General features: G+C 39.7%; 1 protein-coding gene across 2 annotated transcripts in view; it reads left to right on the top strand.

Moving 5' to 3' along the window:
* The first annotated feature begins 348 nt into the window (after positions 1 to 348).
* The window catches only part of LOC124711415 (neurogenic locus notch homolog protein 1-like), a 170,988-nt gene continuing 146,279 nt past the window's right edge, over positions 349 to 25,057 (top strand). The window contains exons 1-2 of one of the 2 annotated variants that reach the window (XM_047241474.1): positions 349 to 453; positions 1,033 to 1,087. In XM_047241474.1, coding sequence (XP_047097430.1) covers positions 448 to 453; positions 1,033 to 1,087 — 61 coding nt within the window. In that variant the 5' untranslated portion in view covers positions 349 to 447. The remainder of the gene's footprint in view (positions 454 to 1,032; positions 1,088 to 25,057) is intronic. The other variant, XM_047241475.1, reaches the window with a different exon arrangement.

Raw genomic sequence — 25,057 nt, 5'->3', positions numbered from 1 at the left:
ACGTTCTTATTGCGATGTCATCAGCTACACTTCTACATGAGATTAAAAACGTGACTTTCCTCTATAGTATTCCAACCGTGTTCGGCCCTAGAATATTAAAATGTTCGCCTTATCTATTACTTGGTGACAAAACGTCTATTTTTCCAAAAACCCAGTCCGCCAGTTGCAGTGGCGGACAGCCGCTCTCAACGGCCCTGCCCAGCCGCCCGCCTCACCCACAACACAGGCCGTGACCTGACCCAGCCCACGTGTCCGAGGGCCGTGACTCAGGGCAGCGCCGGTTTGGGTGTCTGTGCTCTGCCGTGCGCCTGGACACAGGTACAGTCACACACTGCGAGAAAACCTCCTCGGCATCGGAGGCGCGGCTTGCCAGCCTTGGCAAACCAATAAAGGTTGTGCTCGGCGCTTCGCACGCAACAGTCCGCTTCCGCGCTGGCTCCAGTCAACATGCACGTAAGTACACCACGCCCGCAGCTCTGTGTTCGTCACCTGCTTTAACGCTGGTGAGCGCACGCGTATTTACGCACACAAATTCTTCGTCTATCCACCCCCACCCTCTTCCCACGGATATTAAACACGCTGTAAATGACACAGAAACTATTTCTCATATTTGCAATAAATTTGCAGGTTCAGTTAGTGTGGCATAGCATTCTATAATTTGAAAAAAGTTTTTTTTTTTTGTTTCATACGAGGAAAAAACCGATGATCACATTAAATAATCATATTTGCCAGGGCAGCTGCTATTCCAAGTAAAGTCTGATTATTCAGCCACTTCTGAGCTAGAGCCGCACGCTGAATAATTCTTGGCTGGTCGCGTATAACGGCAAATGGAGCAGCAGTACTGTACGTCACTTTTCTGCTTTCAAGTTGCCGCCCCTGGATGTTCGCTGCCCTAGCTTATAATGAACAATGAAGTGACGCACTGTGCAGGCCTTTTGGGTTTTTACGACGGATTTGCGTTGCAAGATAATCAGTTTTTTCTTTTAAATTTTTCAAGTTAATTAAGACAAATATTGTAATGGATGTTCACAGGTTACTTGCTGGGTCTTTACTGTCATTACGTTTCTCATTACGCCGTCACTGGGAGGTAAGAAGATACTCTTTCTATCACCACAGTAATGCACTATACTTTTAATATCATTATTACCTTTATTGTTACTATCATGTTTGTTATTGTTATATGGTACAGTATTGTCCTTGTAATAATCGCCGCTGTTTTTCAGCGTTACCATTGTTGTGCTTGCAATGAAAGCCGTTGTCGTCATAGTCATTATTATTTTTATGTTATAAATTGTCGTCGTCATTATCAGTAACGGTAACGTTATGGCCCATTATAATTTTATTACAAGTGACGTACTAAAATAATTTTGGAAGACCTTAATTGTACCGTCAAATACTTAATTGTAGCTGCACTGTCTGCTTCAAGATAATGAAGTCATGGTTGCTTGTAATTACGCACATATGTAACATCTGTACAACCTTAACGTCTACATGAATTACATCTTACAAATAACAGTTACATGATTTACAATTCAGTTATAAATCTTAGAGTTTGCACTGAAATAATACATAAGTAAATATGTACTCGAGATCAAAGAAAGCGCCAGTGTTGTGATGATGAACGGTGATTCGTACCGACACAAAACAACAGCCATTGTCTAAGGTTCAGAGTGGCCTTCTGTATTCAGGTGCAAAAACATTCGACAAACCACTGGCGAACTAAAATAAAGAAACTAGGAAATTTGCAAATTCGGAATACAGCTAGAGACATGGAATTGATCATTCCATCAGTCAGTTATCTTATAATGTAGATTCAAGGATTTTATGTGGAAAATGCCAGGGTTCACCTCTGTTCAAAATGTCTATAAAGTTGCAACTCCACCCCTCTCTTCTCCCCCCAACAAATCAGCCAGTGAGTAGCTTAATGTACAAGAAAGGCAACCATTTCTTGTAGAATCATGCCTTGTTCTTCTAAACGGCATTCTAGTGGCTGTCTGCTTTCTTGCCATTTATTTATTTATTTAAAGCTCTCGTACAGACAGCATTAAGCGAGTTTCAAAAACTTATTGGGTACCTATTGATAGCACATTATAAAATGAAAGTTTCTGTGACTTTAAAAAGGACTATTTCATACATCCATATTCTGATGAGGTACATGGGACCTTGAAAGGTTTTCAACCACGGATTTTTATGACAGGAATGACAAAGACTTCTGATCATCATACTTTATTATTGTATGGCCACCTGATTTCTGACTAAAGGAGCAGTTTGAGTAGACTTTATTCCACGAATGTACATATTGTATTTAAATTTTAAAAGTATCCAGAAGGCTGAAAAATTGTATATTCTGTCACTCACAAATGCTATTGGCAATTGCGCTACAGCTTCTCTTAAAATAGTAGCAATGTTCAGTTTTAGGTAAGTCAGTTTGCTTCTAGATGATTGACTAATAATGATAACAATAATAATAATGGCCTGCAAATAAATATAAAATTAAAAAAACTGATGATGGAAAAGCCTAGGTGGATCACAAACAGCAGTAGAAGATAGAAGAAATAGTAACAAAAAATCATGGCTCTGTAAATAAAAGTTATAGCACATTTGGTTTTTTACTGTCAAAAATATCCCACCTCGTGTTAATGTAAATAATGTAGGAGTAAAATTAACAAACCACCAAGTGGAAATAACAATCTTTATTTACCCACAATAACTTTATAGTTTTGGATATCATGATTTATTTTACATCTGTAATAGTGATTTCATGCTATAACGAACATATACAACAAGTAGCACTTAAGATATTTTATATTAACATTTATCACCACTAATATAGTGCTACATACAAAAGCAGTGCTGCTAACAATGGAGTTCAGAATTCTGGGAATAAACATCTTTCAATAAACATCCTTTAAAAGCTTTCTACAGAGTGTCTCCTTATTATTTGGCTATTGAATTGTCTTCCAGCTGCAAGTAGTCCATGGACTGTGACCCTTAATCACATCTGGTCCGTGTATTCTGATTGTCTCTGTTCATTACGGTTGTTCTTCATTCTCTTTTACAAACATATTTGTGCAAAAGACATGCAATGAGCAGCCTTAAGCAGTCAGTAAATTAAACTTGAAGTAGCCCCTAGAGGACTGGTGTTTGTTTATATTACCACTTTTTCCAACTACTCTATTTTGAAGCCTGAGTATCCTACCCACTTAGACTGTGGTTGCCTCCATCCCAGATTTCAATGCCACACTCCATATATGAGTAGGTTAATCCATAGTGTATTTGTTGAAGAATGGGAGGAGTTATTATATTTGTAAAATGTTTTAATAAGCAAATGTTGTAGGTAATCTCCATGCAACATAGCATATCTGCTCTTTCACATAAAGTGTTAATAATCACAGTGCCTGAAAATTTATGTGTATTGGATGTTTCAGCTGTAGACAGTGGTTCAGTACTTAGCCCCCCCTCCCCCCCCCCCCCCCCAGGCTTGAGATTAGTTCGAACTTCATCATGTCTGTCATCTCCTTCAGTGTAAGTTTATTTGTGATTAGATATTCTGTGGTTAGATCAAAGTTCTCTTAATTGCTTTGCAATGTTAGCTATTTAGTATAGCCCCAGCTAATAAATGATGTATCATGTGCATAATTCACCAGTTTTCTGTTTTGTGACTGTGCAATGCAAGAAACAAAAATGGCCTGAGAATACATCCCTGGTGGTTCCATAGTTGAGAGTCTTGTATGTTGATTGTACTGTTAAGATCTTAGCTTCATTCTTACAACAAAGTTCACCTTACTGTCTTTTGTTTCTGAGACAAGAACTTATGGAATTCAGTGCCATTCGACTTCTATCATTAGTTTCTAATTTGGATAAAAGTACTGCATAATTCATAGAATCAAAGGCCACAGACAAATCTAGAAAAAGTTCCAGTGACTTTCTTTTCTTTATCCAGTCTTTTTAGTAGCTCATGGAAAAAAGTTGCTTCCACTATTGTGGATCACCCATTTAGGAACCCATGCCGTGAGTTGTTCAATAGGGTGTATTTGCAGAAGAAAGACTGCATTTGATCTAGAATTACACTTCCAAGTATTTTGCCAAACGTTGAAGTCAGTGAAATTGGCCTGTAATTATTTGTCAGTGGCTGTTCCCTTTTTATGCACTGGTCACACCACAGTAATTTTTGAAAGGCTAGGGAAGGTCCCCTGGCCAGTTTAATTGTTTTATTAATTCATTTCTGTGTATGTTAAGTAATGCAGATGATATACTATCCAAGCCTCCAGATGGTTGTATTTTGAATTTTTAGATTACTGCTGGTTCATTAATTTCTTCTCTTCATGTCTTTCTGAAATATTCTGAAGGCCTCACATACTGAGCTTGGCTCACTCACCGACATGCCATTTTCTCCTAGTGTTAAAGTACTGCAACATGAAAGTTCAGTATTTTCACGTTCTTTGTTTACTGTCTTCCAGGCTGTTTTTAGTAACATTATAGGATTAGCTTAGCTGTTCAGCATAATATCATGCTTTTAAAGACTTCAGGGGTTCCGTTTATGTTTTTTTGGTGCTTTTGTACTTTGTTGGGAATTACCGGAAGTAGCACAGGTGTCGAGTCATCGACAGGCACACAAACTAGTGTAAAACTTTTGCCAGGTATCAGAGCTTTTTGAGTTAGTACAAACACATACATAAGCACGCGTGCAGGGACACTGAGAAGTGTGAGGTAGAGCATACTTCTCGCTGTATCACGTAGTACGATTTCTTCCCATTCCATTCATGAATGGAGCAGTGGAAGAATTACCGTTTATTGCCTCTGTGCACACTGCAGTTTGCCTCATCTCCAAGGACACTTTCTTCATGGGAGTAGCGTTCTGTCACTTTGTACTGGATCATGAAACTTTGTAACTAGGTTTTAGCTGAATAATTGACATCAGTCTTCGTGTGCCTGCCAGTTCAGGTTTCTCGAGCATTTCAGTGATCTTCTGAGTCAAACAGACCTGTCACACTGGTACTGCCCTTCTTTGTATGTGCTCAATATTTCAGACTGTTAGTTCTGTCTGCTGTGGTAATTGGTAAGCAGTCTCCTTTGTAGACAGACTACATTTCATAGTACACCTCGAGTCCTGACTGTCCTGCTCGTGACAATCCGATCTCCGTCTGTCCGACCTAGTTAATCCGGCCTACTCAATTAATATCACAATAATACTTCTCCGTGATATAATGAGGATTAATTTATTGTACTACAGTACTTTTCCAATGGCTTAGCAAGTGGACAGTAGCTGTAATGCTTGTGGCCTTTCAAAATGTTTCTTTTATCTTTTGTGCTTGTAGCACATCTAGAGTATCAGTTATAAAATACAGATTGCATTGTTAATATTTAATAAATTACCAGAACCACTCTTCAAGAAATGATACTTAAAAGCCCTCTTCCAGCACTCACAGACATTAGTGATAAACACATGTAGAGACTGGTCTGTTGGCAGCTCTGTGTTCTTTGTTTCTTCAGTTGCGTATCAGATGTTCAGAGTGCATGCATTGTTAAATTTTTGTTTTGTGTTGTGCTTTGTGTTTTAATTAAAGAGTTCAGAATGAGTGATAAACAAAAAAAATGTAGTGACTATGGATCAGAAACTACATGCTATAATGCAACTGGATTCCGGATAGGAGCCATAACTATTGCTTTGGAGATAGGAGTAGGAAAAAGTCCTGTTGAAGACTGGAAGAAAAATCGAGCAGATATGGAAAAGTGGTGTGTTTCCCTAGCTATTAGAAGTGGAATCTAAGTAAGGAAGATAATGTTGCAAGGTAAGCACAAAGAAGTTAAGGAAGCTGTATTTTTGTAGCATGAACATTTAAGAGGAAAAGGTTTTTCCATTACTGGGCCAGTATTGCAGGGAAAAAACAATACAATTTCAGTGTTAAATAGTAGGAGGAGATTCAGAATTTACTACCAGTGCATGATTGTATCGGTGGAAAAAACAATTACCATTAGTGAAGAGGCTTTATCTACTGACAGAGAGGACTCGATGGAAAAAACAGTTCAGTATTCGGCAGACTACCTTTAGTGGAGAAGCTTTATCCACTGACAAAGAGGTTGTGACATTGCTTAAAGACTATCTTTCCAAGTTAATTGACAAGGAGGGAATTTCTGGTGAACAATTGTATAATTGCAGTGAGAGTGGTGTAATTTACAAGATGCTCCCTGTGAAAACACTTGCTGTAAATAAGGAAGCTGCAGCACATAGATACATGAAAACTACAGAAGAGTTACCGTATTGGCTTGCAGTAATGATACTGGGAACCTCAAGCTTAGGTCTACAGTAATAGGGAGATCAAAAAATCTAGAGCTTTTAAAAACGTGGAAAATCGGGAATCAAAGCCCCTACATTACGCCAATCAACACGAGGTGTGGATGAATTTAGAAATCTTTCAAATATGGTTCCAAAATGAATTAGTGCAAGATGTAGAGAATTATTTCAGAGACAAGAATTTACTGAGGAAAGATCTGCCGCTTCTTGATAATACACCTACACGTCCTGCCAGTGCTGAACTCGCAGATGGACATATCGAAGCATTATTTTTACCACCAAAATGTGATTGCTCTTTGTCAGCATCCATCGAATGCTAAAGATGTAGTATTGTCGCCATCTCCTCAGTCTCTTGATATCGGCAATTAATAATGATGTAACCATTCTGAAGATTGATTTGTTAGATGTCATAAGATGGTTGGCTGGTGCATGGGAAGAGTTTCCGAAAATATCGCTCATAAGGTCACGGAAAATTCTTGTAGACATTGAAGGTGGACATTCTAACTTTGAATCCATGTGTGAAACCAAAGTCAGAGATTGAAATGATGATATCGTTTTGTTGCTCAAAAATCTACTGGGCTGTGAGGATGTCGATGCAGAGGACGTCACAGGTTGGATGGCAAATAATGAAGTTGATGAACTAACTGATAGTGATATTGTGGAAATAGTGACACAGGGGGAAGTAACGCAAGAGGAGGAGGCAAACGTATATGACAGAAGAAATCACATTCCATGTTCAGAAGGCTTCAAGATGATTGAGGCAGTGTTGCAAAACATTAGAGGACAGAAGCAAGCAATGTCTGCTGGTATCTCCATTTGTGTAAGTGGAGCCATACAGCAGCACAGAAGAGGTTTAAAGGAGAGGAAACAAGTCATCTATCATAGACTTTTTAAAAACCTCAAACATATGAGGTTCATCTTTTTTGTTGAGCCTGGATTTTACATTGTGTAATCACACTTTACAATGCAGATCATTTTATATTTCCTGTAATAATTTCTGAAGGGTGCAGTATATACATCATAAACACTTACAACTAGCACATATTATGTAATAAGTTAGAAAATGTTAATAAAATTGGCTTTTGGTACATAAAAAAGGGTGTTTTGAATAGTACGGCTGGTGTCAGAAGAAAGAATTTTTAGAACTCCACCCTCTTCAGGTTTTTGTTAGCGAGCTTGACCTTGCACCACATTAGGCCAGATAGTCCAACATCTAATTGTATTTTACCAATGAAGTATTTTATACTGTAAAGGAACTTTTGTATAAGAAGTCAATTACAACACTGTAACTATCCAGTTTGTAGTCATATAAATAATTTTTGTAATTGTCCATGCAATATTTTGCTCAGTTGGCATATTCCTCATCATTTGTTTATTGTGTATATTGTCTATAGAACATAGAAGACACTAACTGACTAATTCACTGTGTGACGGAGGTAATGAGGTGAGGTGCAGATGGGAACACACAGAGCATGTTGAATACTGTTATGTGATGAAGAATGCAGGTCGTAAGTTGAGCGGTAGTGTTCAACATCGGCAGTCCTCTTGTTCCTGCATTAAAATTAAAGGGCTCAAGGAGTAAATTGGAAAGAAAAACAGTTTCTATTTGTCTATTTTGTTGTGTTGTAGAGCCTATAGAAAAACAGATTTTCAGTTTTTAATGTACAGTAACTAGAAAAATGAAATATTTCTTCTGTACATTCCTGAAACCATGTAAAAGTTTATCTGGAACTAATAGGTGTAATTCTGTTTTCCTCGTGCATTTTGCTGTTAATTATGGCTTAGTCATGCAACATTAAGAAAGGGAAAATCTTTTTGAATTACTATGATGCTCAGCTAATGATTTTATTTGCATTCAGGCCTGCAGTTCCCATGAATTTCTTAAATGGCTCCATGCCACCTGCAATTGTTGACCTGTAGATTATTTATGCACTGTTGCGTCGTTTCAGCCGTAGGCCTTCTTCACACTCACTGTTAAGATTTTTTTATACAATAACAACATTTTATCCTCAGTACATCATGGATTTTTGTGTAAGGTGGGTCCTCAATTATGGAAGTTGTCACACATATGTAAACAGATGTCCTTTATTGTGTATGGTGATTTTTAAGAATTAACGGTCACCTGTGAGTGTTATGTATATGGGCATGGTCATATGCACAAGGTGCTTTTTAATTGTAAGTGTTTTATTTCTGGCAAACTTTTGTATAGTGTGCCATATTTTATCCACCATAATGATAATATGGCATGGGGTTCGAACTCACAATCAACACATTTTGTAATAAAAAATTTTTGAAGATCAGAAGATGACAGTTATATCTGTCAAGATTGGTTGTCAAAAATAAAGACAAATTTATGTGATCTTGGCTATAGAAAGTTTTTTTACATTGTTTGTAGTTACAGATCAAAACCAGTGATTAAGCAAAATACAAATTACATTGTACGCAATGACTAAATACATACATTTGTTAGCTGTTTGGTCATCAAAATTTTGCAGTGACAAATATTGCCATACTGGTCATTTATATGTGTCATACGTAAAGCACAGCACTTATGCATGTACTTTTGAGTGTAGACTCCATGTTTATGATTAAAAACATATGTATAAATGTGCTAAGGGAAGTTCTTGCTGAATCTAATTACTTTAGAACTAAAGAAGACCATTCACCAAATAGTAGGAGCATGTAGTTAAGTACACAAAAAAGGAAGTGTTATGGATAGATTATTGGAGGAGTGGAGGGTTCCATGGCTCAGGCAGCATTTGAGGAACAGAATGTGGAACTGGATTTTAGCCAGGTGTAGGGATACTTTTCTGAACTGATGCAGATAGATGGACCGGGGATCCATTTGGGATGAGATGTAGTTAAGGCAGAAAAAGAAGGAACCATTCTAGCTACCAAAAACCTGAAACCCCTTGTCTACTTCAGGTTCACTGTCAATATCTTCATGATCTGGACTGAGGGCGAGACACCCTGTCATCGTTCCTTATAGCCTCAACAGTGTCTCTCCCCTCCACTTCACCTGGTCCTCCTCAGCGCAACATGCCATCTTCCCAGATATTCATCTTCACCTTTCTGATGGCTCCATCTTTTGTCCATACAAGCTCACTGAGCATTACTTGCATCTTGACAGATGTCATCCCTTCCACACTAAAAAGTGACTCCCATATGGCCCGGCCACACGTGGATGGCATACCAGCAGTGACAAGAATTCTCTTGTCCAGTACACTGAAGGTCTCACAAAGGCCTTCACAGACAAGCACTACCCTTCAGACTTAATCCACAAACAATTCCTGTCACCACACCGTCACAAATTGCCCCACCACCCCCAAGAACCAGCCACCAAGGTCAAATGCTTTTTATTTCAGTTCCTAATCACAATATAAAGTCCTTCGACGATGACCGGTTTCAGTCAGTAATGACTATCTTCAGATCTACCATATAAAAAATATACAGCTAGTGGGCAGTCTATCTTTCGAAACAATACAGTATTTCCTATCACAGTATATTCTGATACAAACTGGGAATGTACAGATAAAATAAGGTAAAGCGTACCTGTTTTACACCATGTCCTAATGTGATAAAGCCGTAATGGCATCATCAAAACATTTAAACACACTCAGCAAAGCGTCATCCGTAGAGCTAAAATATGGTGTAAAATAGGCCACATTGTCCACACAGTCATTTTGCAACTGGCATTACTGTACAAAACATGCTAAGTGCTACCAGAAATATGTTTGCCTATATGCTTCATAGATGTAGCTACTGTGGGCTTAGATGTAGTGTTCATTTACATGAGAACCATAATATGATGAAAATACAGTAGGTAAAATACAAATAGCAGACTTTTAAATACTGCCAACTATTATAGAAACCAATTGTGATAAAATAAAAGATGAAGACAGTAACATATAAAATTATTTAAAAGAAGTATATAAAGATAATAGGTTTTGACATTTTTATGGCCAATTTACGGTCATAAATAAAATATACGTAAAACACTGCCTATAGCAACCTATAAATTACCTATGAAAGATAAAATGTGTATATGACAAAATAACTGTATGGAACAAAAGACAGATCAGTGATCAGCGCCTTCTGTTGGCTCGGCCACCAGGATGTTATGTAGGCGCGCAGCAATCATAAGAACTTAACCACTAGAGTGCTTTTCATACATTGTGATACCTCTCCCACAGAAAAGATTTATACAACATATTAACAGTCAATAAATAAGATTATATAGTCTGGCCATACAATCCATGAATAGGTAGGATATAATCAGTTACAGGATTAGAGCGACGAATGTATGGAAGTAAGACACATGCATACTGTTCTCGACATAAATCAGCAACGAGGCTAGATATAAATAAGTGATGCATTAAGTAGTTATTGTAATATGTTATCAAATAAAGCAAAGTAGGCGTTGGGCACAAAAGCACTCTGTCCATTGAGTACCCTTGTGGGCTCATGCTTTTTGGCCTTGTAAATCTCCCAACTCCTCTAACAAATCGAGAGCTTGAACCCTTTTCCGCCTTGTGAAGAATACGCATACAACTCTCGATATTCTCTATAGTGTGGCCAGTTTCTGGCAAATGCATTCCCAATGCAGTTATGTTATGTGCCTCCAAGTGCGCCTTGAATCTTACTTTAAAAGAACAGCCAGTTCGAATGATATAAAATTTGTCACAACTGCTACAAACGATCTTTAAACCTTAGAACCATCAGATGTATCAAAATTATTACGTAACATGGAGTTTCAGAGTGTTATTAACTTGGAAACCACATCTAACCCTAGATTTCCTGAAACATTTTTTATTTGTTGGGACATTTTTCCGGAAAATTTCATTGGAATAGTTTTCAGTTTTTCTTTATTACTTCTTTTTTCTGGGTAATTGAGCGTTTGCATACTATTTATTTTCTATTTTTTATCCTGTTGTATGGGTGCATTGCAACATTCACAGAAAAACCATTGGCTACTGCAATTTTCTTTAAGATGCTAAGTTCTTGGCGTTTTTCATTGTTGGCCAATGGTAATCGAAAGAGTTAGATGGCATGAACTAACACTGTACATTTAGGCTTTCTGAAAATCAAAAATTAATGTCTGTTATCAGCTTTCGTAATAGTAAGGTCTAAATAGTTAATGGAGCTCGCTCCTTCCAGTTTCGTAGTAAAAGCTATTTTTTGGTGCATGCTGCCTATGGCTTGAGCAGATTTGGTAACCTCAGTCTCGTCTCCCTCCAACAGTAGCAAGATTTCATTGAAATAACATTTGTAATTTATAGTCTTTTCTTTTAGTTGGGGAAACTTAGCAAAGAACTTACATTCTAAATCGTACAAAACATTTCTGCTGACGTACGAGCCAAACTGTTAGCCATCCCAAGACCATCTTTTTGTTGACATATTTCACTACCGAAGGTAAAAAAAGTTATAAGTTAACACTACAAAGGAGTAATGTTCTCATCACCCAGTATCATCCCAGAGTGGAGCAACTGAACTACGTCCTTTGCCTGGCCTGCTGTATCGTTGTGTCCAGAAATGAGGGACATCCTGTCCACAATCCTTCCCAACTCTCCTAAAGTGGTATTCTACCACCCACCCAACCTGCACAACATCGTGATCCATCCCTGTGCCATTCCCACTCCCAGTTCCTAGCCACAGATGCCTAGCCCTGTGGAAGACCCAGGTGCAAGACCTGCCCAATCCACCCAACCTGGCACTTTCTATTCCAGTCTTGTCACAGGCTTATCCTACCCCATCAGAGGCAGGGCCACTTTTGAAAGCAGCCATGTCATATACCTACTCCGCTGCAATTTCTGCACAGCATTTTATGTGGGCACGACCAACAACCAGCTGTCCAGCAGAATGAATGGCCACTGCTAAACTGTGGCCGGGAGCAGAGTTGCAGAGTACGCTTGCGACTGTCCTGCCACCTCCGCCCACCCACCTGACTGCCAGCACCAGTGTTTCCAAACTGTAGACGGGATTTATCCTTTCAACACATATTTTACTCCCGTAGTTCTCCTGGCCCCAATCTCTGCTAACCCACTGCAGCCGTATCCTCTTCCCAGCAGTCTCCCCTTCCTCTGCCCTACCAGTCCAGTCCTCGACATCACCGTCATGATGCACCACACCGACTCACCGCTACCGGTGCATCGCATCCCCACCATGTGCACTTGCTGACTCCCTCTGAACAGTAAGCTATCCTTCTCCAGCACTCCCACCCACCTTCCACCTCTTTCCTCCCTCTACCACACCCCTCTGCACCATCCTCCAGCCCAGTTTACCTGTCAAACCGCAGCCCCAGCAATGTGTGTTCATCTGGTGCAGTGCATCTCCACAGGTATAAGGGGCAGGTGGGGGTGGGGGATCAGGATGTGTGTATTTTATGTATGTGTATTTTAGCTCTTTGAAGGATTTGTACAAAAGCTACTGAAGTTTTCATTCTTTTTTGTGCATCTGTCGATGACTCGACATTTCTACTGTTTGGTGAGCTGTTGCCTTTATTCCAAAATTATTTACTTCCTACCATAACCTTTCTTACCATATTTACATGTATGATTAAAAAATACATACGATTTTTCACGCAAAAGTACTGAGTTAAGTTGCCACTCTGTTATTTTTCATGTGTTATATAGGAAGCACATTACAATACAACAGTCATATTGATCTTGGTAATTATTAGAGAACAATTAAATAGAACTATCACAATCTTTATTGGAGCAGCCTTGGAGATCCACTTTCTCTGTAGAAACAAAATCATTTGATCTCAATTGAACACCCCTAGTTGTCTGAAAATATTTCATTAGTATAATATGATTTATTTATTTACTCATCAATCTTTAAGCATGTACATGCAATTGATGTCATTGTTAGTAAGTTTAAAAATAACTTTTACATTGGGGAGTGTCACGTTAGAAAAAAAATGGTTGCTTTTTATATAGTAATGTACTGTACTACTCAACCACAATATTATTGCATCATTGGAAACACATGGTGACATTACATTAAACAAGTAACGTGGTGACTAAGGAAAGCACATCTCTCTGTAAAGGCTTTCAGCTCAGTTGCACGTATACTGTCAGTCCCGATTACACGCTGACTGACCGTGGCCCGACCGAGGCGCCCTCATTCTCAGCCGTGGTCAGCTTACATACTGAACTTGGCAAAACCAAATCGACAGTATGTTTATAAATAATAAGGAACTATTAAGAACAAATAAATAATTCATGAATGAAGGCACAATCAATGTTATGAATTCATTAGTAAAACCAAACAATGGAAATTCCTGGGTGGAATCACAACAGTGTGGAAAGTATAGTTTTCTACTCACCACATAGAGGAGGCATCGAGTCACAGAGAGGCACTACGAATAATAATGCTAGAAGCATTTAAGCTTTCAGACAGAGTCCTTCCAAAGTAGAAAACTCTCACCCATTCACACAAGCACATCTGCACACACATGGCCACTATCTCCAGCTGCTGAGTATCTTCTTCTTCTTCTTCTTTATCGTCGCCTTTTCCCGCGTCACGTAGGGTTGGCATTGCTCTTCTGGATCCTTCTCCTCCATAGTGCTCTATCCATTGCCTCTTCCTTCTTCCATCCTTTTTCCCTTAGGTCCCCGGATATCTTATCCTTCCACCTCATCTTCGGTCTTCCTGTCCTTCTCGCTCCTTCAATCTCCTTCAATCTTTATATCTTCAACTCTGTTTCCCATATACTCTTCCCCTTTTCTCTGTAAGTGTCTGTACCACCTTAGTCTGCTCTCTTGTATCTTTTCCCCCATGGGTCCCATTTTTACAGCTACTCTAACAAATTCATTTCTAATCCTGTCCTTCCTTGTCACCCCACACATCCACCTCAGCATCCTCATTTCCGCCACTTCCATCTTCCTTTCCTGGGCTACTGTGATTAGCCATGTCTCTGTCCCGTATATCATAGCAGGCCTTTCCACCGACTTGTACACTTTCCCTTTCAACCCAGTGCTCACCTTCTTGTCACACAACACTCCACTCATTTTCCTCCAGTTGTTCCAACCGCAATTTATTCGGTGTTGTATCTCGCTTTCCAGTCCTCCGTTCCTCTGCATGTATGACCTCAGGTATTTAAATTTGCAGATCGATTTCAGCTCATCATCCTGTATCTTGCTAGAACTCATCTGCACATCCTTCAGTGCTAAATATTCTGGCTTTGTCCTGCTAATTTTCATCCCTCTTTCTTCTAGTGCCTTCCTCCAATCCTCCAGCTTTTCCTCAAGTCTGTCGATGCTCTGCTCACAAAGAACCACATCATATTCCACGGCGCTTCCTTCTTCACATCTTTCACCAGCACATCCATAATCAGGTCAAAGAGGTAGGGGATAAGCGCAGACCCTTGATGTAACCCTACTTTTACTGGAAACTCCTTTGTCATGCCCACACTATTTCTCAACTGTGTCATTGCTCCTCTGTACATTTCCTTCACTAACCTCACATACTTCTCTGGCATGCACTGTTGTCTCATGCTTCTCCGTATTTCGTCCCTTGGGACTCTGTCATACGCTTTCTCCAAATCAATGAAAGCCATATGCAGATCGGCTTGTAGCTCCCCGTGTCTATCCCCTATCCGCCTTATCCAGCTGCTGAGGATATTCCTCATTATTTTATCTTTCTTTGGTTTACCTCAGTGAGGTACCTCATACCTCAATGAGGAACTTGAAACTTTCAGCACAGGGGAGGAGCATGTAGAGAAACTATGGCTCAAGTTTAAAATAGTAGATGACCATTCACTGGATATAGTAGTTGACCATGCACTGGATAGATATGTACCCAGTAGAACAGTTCATAAGAGGAGGGACCCTCCATGGTATACAGTCACTGTAAAGAAACTTCTGAAGAATCAGAAATTACTACATAATAGGTGTAAAACAAAGTGTAGGGCTATAGACAGAGAGATGCTAAATGAAATGTGTTTGGCTGTCAAGAGAACAGTGAGTGATGCCTTTGATGGTTACTGTAGCAGAATATTGTCAGATGATCTCTCACAAAACCCAAAGAAATTCTGGTTGTATTAAAAGGCTGTTAGTGGCACCAAAGTTAGTGTCCAGTCCCTAATGAATGAAACAGGAACTGAAATTGAGGGTAGCAAAGCAAAAGCCGAAATGCTTAACTTCATTTTCGAATGTTCCATTACAAAGGAAAACACACTAGAACTGCCTCAATTTAATCCTTTACCACTGAAAATATGAATGAAGTAAGTATTAGTATCAGTGGTGTTGAGAAACAGCTGAAAGTGTTAAAACTGAACAAAGCTACAGGAGCCAGTGGAATCCCTGTCAGATCCTATACTGAATTTGCAACTGAGTTAGCTCCTCTTCTAATCACAATCTATCGTTGATCCCTCAAACAAAAAACGGTGCCCAGTTTTGGAAAAAAGCACAGGTCACATCCGTCTGCGAGAAGAATAGTGGAAGTGATCCACAAAACTACCATCCAGTATCCTTGTCATGGATTTGTTGCAGAATCTAAGAACATATTCTGAGCACAAATATAATGAGGTATCTTTAACAGAATAACCTCCTCAATACCAACCAGCATGGATTCGGACAACATTGATCACATGAAACCCAACTTGCACTTTTCGCAGGAAAAAAAAAAAACACATAAAATCCTATGAAAATAATATCGGTGAATCGCTATCAGAATCGGTCAATTCATAAAAATACCTGGATGTAACACTTTGTAGGGATATTAAATGTAATGACCACATAGGCTCTGTTGTGTGTAATGCAGGTGGTAGACCTTGGTTCATTGGTAGAATATTGGGGAAGTGCAATTAGTCTACAAAGGAGACGGCTTGCAAATCATTTGTGCGGCCCATTCTAGAGTATTGTTCAAGTGCATTGGACCCGTACCAAATAGGACTAATAGGTATATTGAACATATACAGAGAAGGTCAGCATGAATGGTCACAGATTTGTTTGACACATGGGAGAGTGTCACAGAGATACTGTAGCAACTGGACTGGAAGACTTGTGAAGATAGACATAAACTATCCCAAGAAAGCCTATTAATAAAGTTTCAAGAACCAACTTTAAATGATGACGCTAGGAATATATTAAAACCCCCTATGTATTGCTCACTTAGGGATTGTAACAATGAGATTAGAACAATTACTGCATGCACAGGGGGATTCAAATAATCATTCTTCGTGCGCTCCATATGTGAATGGAATGAGAAGAAACACTAATAACTGGTACAATGGGTCATACCCTCTGTCGTGCACCTCATGGTGGTATGGAGAATGTAGATGTAGAAATCCATAGTGTGTTGATTAGACTGTTCATTCCATTCAACACTGTCAGCAGTTCTTCCTCACTTTTATTACTGAGGATAGAAATGTTATATATAAAAACAAAGATGAGGTGACTTACCGAACAAAAGCGCTGGCAGGTCGATAGACACACAAACAAACACAAACATACACACAAAATTCAAGCTTTCGCAACAAACTGTTGCCTCATCAGGAAAGAGGGAAGGAGAGGGGAAGACGAAAGGAAGTGGGTTTTAAGGGAGAGGGTAAGGAGTCATTCCAATCCCGGGAGCGGAAAGACTTACCTTAGGGGGAAAAAAGGACAGGTATACACTCGCACACACGCACATATCCATCCACACATACAGACACAAGCAGACATATTTAAAGACCAAATATGTCTGCTTGTGTCTGTATGTGTGGATGGATATGTGCGTGTGTGCGAGTGTATACCTGTCCTTTTTTCCCCCTAAGGTAAGTCTTTCCGCTCCCGGGATTGGAATGACTCCTTACCCTCTCCCTTAAAACCCACTTCCTTTCGTCTTCCCCTCTCCTTCCCTCTTTCCTGATGAGGCAACAGTTTGTTGCGAAAGCTTGAATTTTGTGTGTATGTTTGTGTTTGTTTGTGTGTCTATCGACCTGCCAGCGCTTTTGTTCGGTAAGTCACCTCATCTTTGTTTTTATATATAATTTTTCCCACGTGGAATGTTTCCTTCCATTATATTGATATCATTAATTTGAATCCAACAATTACGTTTGTTATTGTCACTGTTGCATTTCGAAATCTTTTCTGTCGTCTTATTTTCCTCTTTCTGTTTTTGCCAGTAGTTTCACTTTGTATTCACCTTCTCCTTTTTACCGTAATCTGCTATACTATTTTATCCCGCCTATATATATACTCAATAATACGTAACCCACCTCCAAACCATAACCAAAAAAATATTTTTTTGCCGCTTTCAGCACTACCGCCGCTATAATATCCACCGTTTCTAGTTCACAAACAGCTCCTTTCACCTTTTAAACAACCATTTCGGCCAGTTCTAATAACTTTCGCTTTATCTCCATTTCCGTTTTTCCCACATCACTGATCATTTTTAGCCGCTTCCCACGGGTTTTAACGCCATTATTTCTTCGTCAAACAATTGTTGGCCTCATTTTCATAATCTGCCACCACAATACCACTCCTTTTAATATACTACACGCAGTTTTTTCGAAATTTTCCCGAATTTCTCCGTCCTTTAACGTGTTTTGGCGGCAACACAACCACCTAACCTTTATGCACATCGTTGTCTACCAACCCAAGTCCAACATAGCCCAGCTGTAACCAACACCTTTTCGCCTTTTTTCATTCCAGATCTCCAGTTTCTTTCCGGTTCACCTTTATCTCTCCCCATATATTTTTATTTTCATTTTCATTTCACCTCATGTCACACTTTCCACTTTCTAATACCATGTCACCCTCACAACACCCCCACAATGACCCCATTAAGGTATGGTCTTTAAATATGTCTGCTTGTGTCTGTATGTGTGGATGGATATGTGCGTGTGTATACCTGTCCTTTTTTCCCCCTAAGGTAAGTCTTTCCGCTCCCGGGATTGGAATGACTCCTTACCCTCTCCCTTAAAACCCACTTCCTTTCGTCTTCCCCTCTCCTTCCCTCTTTCCTGATGAGGCAACAGTTTGTTGCGAAAGCTTGAATTTTGTGTGTATGTTTGTGTTTGTTTGTGTGTCTATCGACCTGCCAGCGCTTTTGTTCGGTAAGTCACCTCATCTTTGTTTTTATATATAATTTTTCCCACGTGGAATGTTTCCTTCCATTATATTGAGGATAGAAATGTGTGGACATGTCTTGATTTTTCTTAAATATTGCATGTATTATCAAGTGCACCATCAGAACTGCCTCCCTGATGCTCGTATGTTTCCAAAATCTGAACTGATTGTCTTCTGGTAGATCCTCAGTTTTCTATTCCATTCTTAAGTATATTACTCCTGTCAGCAACATGAATGCATGTGATCTTAAAATGATTGTGGAGGGTTGCCACAAGTTCTGGAAATCAGGGAATTTCAAATGTATCAGGGAAATCTGAAAGAAGAAACACTGGAAAAACCTCGTTTTTGTCTCAGTAGATGAAATGGTTTACTGAGATGTCACACACCGTCACTGACTGGGCGCAACTGAGTATGTGTGCTGCTTCCCTTCTCCATCATTCCTACTGCTTCTCCCCTTCCTACCACTCCCCTCAGCTTGCAGTCATTGCTGTCACCACTTCCTGCCACTAGCCTAGCAGCTGCCAACGAGAGGCAGGGAGGCATGAGAAGTGCTTTGTTTGGATCTGATTCTCAGAGGTGGTTGATGCAGTGGCCGGAGACGGTTGTCATGTGTGCATGAATTGTCTCTGAGTGATTGTGTGAATGTGCGTTTGCTGTCGTTTTCTGACAAAAGCTATGGCCAAAAATTTAGTTATGGCAGTGCGATTGTTTTTTTTATGTGTCTGTCTGTGGCTCAGCAATCATCTGTACAGTGAGTTGTTACCTATTCTCATTATTTTTGATTGTATTTGCGCAAGTTATCTGTTGGCACGGACTGATCACCGCGGTCTCATTTCATCAACATTGTGTCTGTGACATATGAATAGCTGGCCACACGAGTAGACTTTCGTGATGCGCCAAAACCACAGTCCATTTCTTTGGTTATCTGAAGGATCAGGCCTGCCAATCTGAAGCCTGTAGCTTCCCACTAATGTGCAGGCCCTGCCTGACGGATCTATTCTCACCGATCTGTCCGCAGGCCGGGACTGTCTGTGTGTGAGGTGTAATGTGGCAGATTTTCATGGTTTATCTGTGCACCCAGGACTGAGGTACTCCTCGGCACACCAGGGGCCACGGGCAATGGATTTCAAGAATTGCGACTGTCTTACCACAAGTACATTCTACAGTGTGGCATTTTATAGACATTGTATTTATTCTAGTACATTTTGGCACTTTGAAAGTTGTTTATGTGTTAGAAAGCACGGGTGACAAGAAGAAGAAAATTGTGGCAGTCATTGGCAGTTTGTATGCTATGTACTCGTATATTTATTGAATGAAAAATCACACATTATGTGTAAAATAATAGACATAACACAGTGGGTAATAACTGACAGTAACAAACACAGTAGAACTAACATTTTATTGGCGGTCACCTATAGTGTTGGTTTACACAACCTTTCCCCACCTTATACACTTCTTTCAAGAGGCCTACTTTTTACTGAGGTTATTTCTGAAATCAGTGAAGGTATTTTAAATCTGTCTTGCGACTCCAACAAAATGCCTATTTTAGCCACCAAATGTGTTTCATTTTATTGAAATAAAATAACATCAGTGGTCTTAATGAAACATATATACAATTTGGCTTGCTTTCTTTGCCTAGAAACAGTTCATTACAAAATATGTTGATGTTAGTACTTAAGATTTTTGCTCACACGTTTGGAAATACATTAGTCCTTACATTTTTGTCAACTTATGTCTCAAAATTTGTCAGGGGAAAATGCTAAAACTTGTCTGGAAATCAGGGAATTTCGCTTGGGGAAACTTGTGGCAACCCTGTTGTGTGAATAATTGTCTGCCTTTCCTATTTTAGAAACTCCAAAGGAGTTCTGCAACCATGTAGGTTGTAGATTCCTCGATAGCGCCATAGGATGGTGGGTATCCAGATTCTGCTTGATGGATCAAGGGTCCACTACACACAGGAAGTGGCTACACAGGTAGCAGGGATGTATGGAGAGGACTGGGCAGTTTTTGAGGTTAGAGGTTCTCAGGAGACAGCAGAAAGGATGCCAGTCTAAAAGGGCGCAGGACAAACACAAGAAAGTAGACCTAGAAACAAGTATAGTTGTAAACTGCCATAGCTTTGATGGAAAAGAACCAGAATTCCAAGTGCTAATACAAAACAGTTAAGCTCAAATCTTTATAGGTACAGAAAGCAGGCTAAAGCTGGAAATAAGTTCCACTGAAATTTTTACAAAGGCCCTAATAATGTACGGAAAGGATAGATTACATGCTGTTGGTGGTGGAATGTTTATTGTTGTTAGAAGTAGTTTACCTTGTAGTGAAACTGATGTAGACAGATCCTGTGAGTTAGTATGGGCAGAAATTATACTTGACAACCAGAATAAATTAAGAATTGGTTCCTTTTACTAAACTCAGGACTCGGATGGTTTAGTTGCTGAACAGTTCAAACAAGACTTGAGTCTCCTTTAAAATAGGCACCCCACTCATACCACTATAGTTGGCGGTGACTTCAATCTACCCTCGATATGTTGGTGAAAATACATGTTTAAAGTTGGTGGTAGGCATAAAACTTCGTCCGAAGTTGTTCTGAATGCATTCTCAGAAAATTATTTTGAACAATTAGTTCATTGAGCCCAATTGAAGTGTAAATGGTTGTGAAAATGTACTTCACTTCTTTGTAAGAAATAGTTCTGAGTAAATAGGGATCATCATGCTGGAAACAGGGATTATTGATCACAAGGTCATTGTAGCAAGACTGAATACTGTAACGTCAAAATCCACGAAAAATAAACTCAAAATACTTTGTGCCTTCCTAAGAGACAGTATTCACTCCTTCCAATGTGACTGTGTAAGCATAAACCAGATGTGGTTTGAATTCAAAGAAATGTTACTGATGGCAGTTGAGAGATATATAAAAAATAAACTAATAAATAAGAGTTGGTACGTATCCCCCATGGTACATAAAACAGGTCAAAGCACTGCTGGAGAAGCAATGAAAAAAGAATGCCAAATTTCAAAGAACACAAAAACCCCAAAGTTGGCAAATTTTTACAGAAACTCAAAATTTAGTGCCAATTTCAGTGTGAGATGCTTTTAGTAGTTTCCAAACAAAACTCTGACTCAAAATGTAGTAGAAAATCCAAAGAGATTTTGGTTGTATGTAAAATATACCAGCGGAGAGACAATAATACCTTCTCAGTGCGATAACAATGGTGATGTTGGGGATGGCGGTGACTCGAAAGCAGAGGTACTAAACCCAAAGCCCGCCCAGCTAGCCACGTGGTCTAATGTGCTGTTTCCCATGTGGGAAAACGTGCCAGTCCCCGGCACGAATCCGCCTGGCAGATTAGTGTCAAGATCCGATGTGACGGCCAGCCTGTGGATAGTTTTTAAGGCAGTTTTCCATCTACCTCGGCAAATGCAGGCTGGTTCCCCTTATTCCGCCTCAGTTACACTGTGTCGGTGATTGCTGCGCAAACACCATTTCCACATATGCGTACACCATAATTATTCTACCACGCAAACATTTGGGGTTATACTCATCTGGTATGAGACGTTTGCAGAGGGTCCACTGGGGGTCAAACCGCACAATAACCCTGGGTTCGGTGTGGGGCGGCGATGGGATGGGTTGACTGCTGTGGACTGTTGTGAGGTTGTGGATTACTGAGGGCTACGCCAGGACGAAGCATCTCCATCATTTGTAGGTCCGCGTTTTAATACATATATACATACTAAACACAGTTTTCTGACATTTCTTCACCAAGGGAGATGAAGTAAATATTCCAAAATTCGAATTGAGAACAACTCCATCAGTAACTTAGAAGTAGATATCCTTGGTGTAGCAAAGCAGCTTTAATCACTTAATAAAGGCAAGCACTCTGGTCCAGATTATATACCAGCCATGTTCCTTTTAGAGCATGCTGATACAGTAGTTCCATACTTAGGACTTGGCTGTCTAAGACTTTTCTTCGTGTGATTGGACAGTGAGGAAGGAATGGTTTCATTAGATGCAAACTGTTAAAGATCTTTCACAGAAATGCTTTTGCCAGCAGGAACACTAACTTCCTCCTCCTCTTCTTATGCTCAGTTGAATATGCTAAATAATGACTTCCTTCTCCCTGTCAGTCTCTCTTTTCTTCATTGGAAAGAATTCATGAACTTTTAGTAGAAAAGTGGCACACTTCTCAAATAAGATAAAATTCATGTAAGATAAAATTTTGAGCTTTGCTCTGTTTTGGACCCTCCATTAGTTCCCTTAAGGCCACAAGAAACACATCTGTTGGCAGTGTAGGAGCTGGACTTGGTCTGTTACCATTTTCTCAAGATCTGTTGCCATAGTGTCTTCATTGGATCATAGGCCAAAGTTACCCCAAAGCAGGGAACAATGTTACTGAGAAGCGAAACATAATCTTTATTTTGTACCAAAGCAAAGAAATAGGAACTCCTTGTTTTACATTCCTATGTAAACTAATATGTTCTTTGGTAGTGGTCACATTACTGTGGTTGTAATTCATGAAAAAGCTGATCAGTCTTTTCTTCTCATCTCTCCCAGTAAGTCTCACCTGACCACAGTTCTGGGCGACTTTCGTAAAACCTTTTCGTAGACCTCTCCAGTCCTTTTCCTTCACCCCTTTTCCTTCCCCTTTAACCATTCTGCCTGAAGACAGAGCCACTCGCTCCAAAAGCGTGCCTAATTGTAACTTTCTTTTATGTATGTGTTCTGCCACTGCTTGGTGAGCAGATTTTTTATCTGTACAATTAATTTATTTTGTAAAAAATTGATTGTTTTCATTAGTATATTAATATACACATTCATTAACACAGAACACAAAGCAGTAAGTCTGTACAGCCATACTGTAACATACATGAAAGCAGCAAATTTCACACTGAACACAAAACTGACTGTCATTGCACTTCTTTCACTGCGTAGAAATTGTATTCAAGTTTAAAAAAGTTGGATATAATATTTCTTCCCCAGCTAATATGAGAATGGCCTGTAGCATACTACATTTCGACAAATTCTTGTTTGTCAATAGATGTCCCCCTCAATTTGTGTGTTTTCTGGTTCTGTCCCTGAACTGTTATCCTGGGGTCCATTTTTATCCAGTTTTCAGGTGGATCAGGAGGCAGTCGAACTAAATGACACCTTCAGTTTTGTGTTGTCCACTGTTCTTGAAGATGCTGCCCTTTCTGAGTTGGTTTTGATGCCTTGTGGCAGTTCCAGAAGGCAGTTTCATGATGTACAGCACATTCCCCAGCTGTTTGATTTCACTGCCAATGATCCATAGCGATCCAATGGACAAATCGTTTGATACATTTTTAGCATACACTTGATCACCAGTTTGGAACCTTGAACTCCTTTTTGGCTTTACCTCCTCTTTTGATGAAAGAGTCAATGACAATGTGACCTTTCATTGATAGCCGTGATTTAATTCAGCTTATGATTTTTCAGTTATTGGATTTGAAATTGTCAACTCAAGTTATCATCATTTTCAGCAGAGCATTTTGCTTGTTCGGCTAGCTGTAACTAATGCCTTATACATGGCATTGGACTCTTGCTTTGGCCTGTATCGTTACATTTCGTCCCTCCTAGGAAAAATCTGGCCCACCATTTTGTTGTTCCATAGTGCTTGATTTCTCCTTGTAACACAGTGCCCAGCCACACAATCTTTTGCTTATGATTTTAATTTATCCTTGTTCATTATCATTTTATGAAGCTCAGTAATGCATTATACGATTTGATGCTTAGATAGAATCTATGTTTTTGGAATAGTACTGCATTAGTCTTCCGAATATTCACAGCATTAGCATGTCTTGTGTAATAGATACGCACAGATTCGTTATAGGAGATACAAAGATTGTATTTTGTTGTGTTTTTATTGGCCTGTTGTCCTCAAAAGCAACTCATGCATTTACTGATTGCTGTAATTCTTCCTTACTTTCCCCATTTAATAGCATTGTAATGTCATCTGCAAATATTATCCTTTTATGAGCAACCACTTTTAAGCTTAGATAATTAACGTAAAAAAGGAACAGAAGTATGGTTCATGGTGTGGGTTCCTGTAGTCATGTCCTAGTTCATGAACCACGGGCAACGTATGAGTGGCCAAGTAAGTGGTCCTGACAGTTGGCATACCAGTTACTTTGGAATAAGGCTGGGCATCTCAGACATATTCTGAGTCGTGGTCACCTTTGTGCTCATACGGCAAAGACTACCAAATCCACCGGTTAGTCCCTCAACCGTTAGGGGTAAAACCCAATGGGACTCGGGGCAAGGAAGGCTAGCAACCTGCTTCCCCGGTACTTTAAATATGATGCTGGCAACAATCAGAGCAAAATGCCTCGGATCTTTGGAGGTGACGGAGGCCCACCTCTAACTGACAAACCAGGGACTCCTAAGATATGACTTGGCAGACAAATGGTAATGAGATGGGGAGCTATTAATATCAATGGGGGCTACTCTGGGAAGGAAGTAGAGCTGGCAGAGGCTGCAAGTAAGATCGGGCTGGACCTTTTAGGTGTTAGTGACATTCAGGTAAGGGGTGAGAAAGAAGAGGAAGTGGGAGAATACAAGGTCTACCTGCCAGGAGGTCAAAGCAGGAATAGCGCAATGGGGTGTAGGGCTTTACATCAGGAAAGAAATGGAACCCAGTGTAGTTGCAATAAGGTATGTAAACGAACGACTGATGTGGATAGATTTGACAGT

Source organism: Schistocerca piceifrons, chromosome 8 (genome assembly GCF_021461385.2).
Source record: "Schistocerca piceifrons isolate TAMUIC-IGC-003096 chromosome 8, iqSchPice1.1, whole genome shotgun sequence".
Taxonomy (NCBI): domain Eukaryota; kingdom Metazoa; phylum Arthropoda; class Insecta; order Orthoptera; family Acrididae; genus Schistocerca; species Schistocerca piceifrons.
This window is presented reverse-complemented; position numbering and strand designations above follow the sequence as displayed.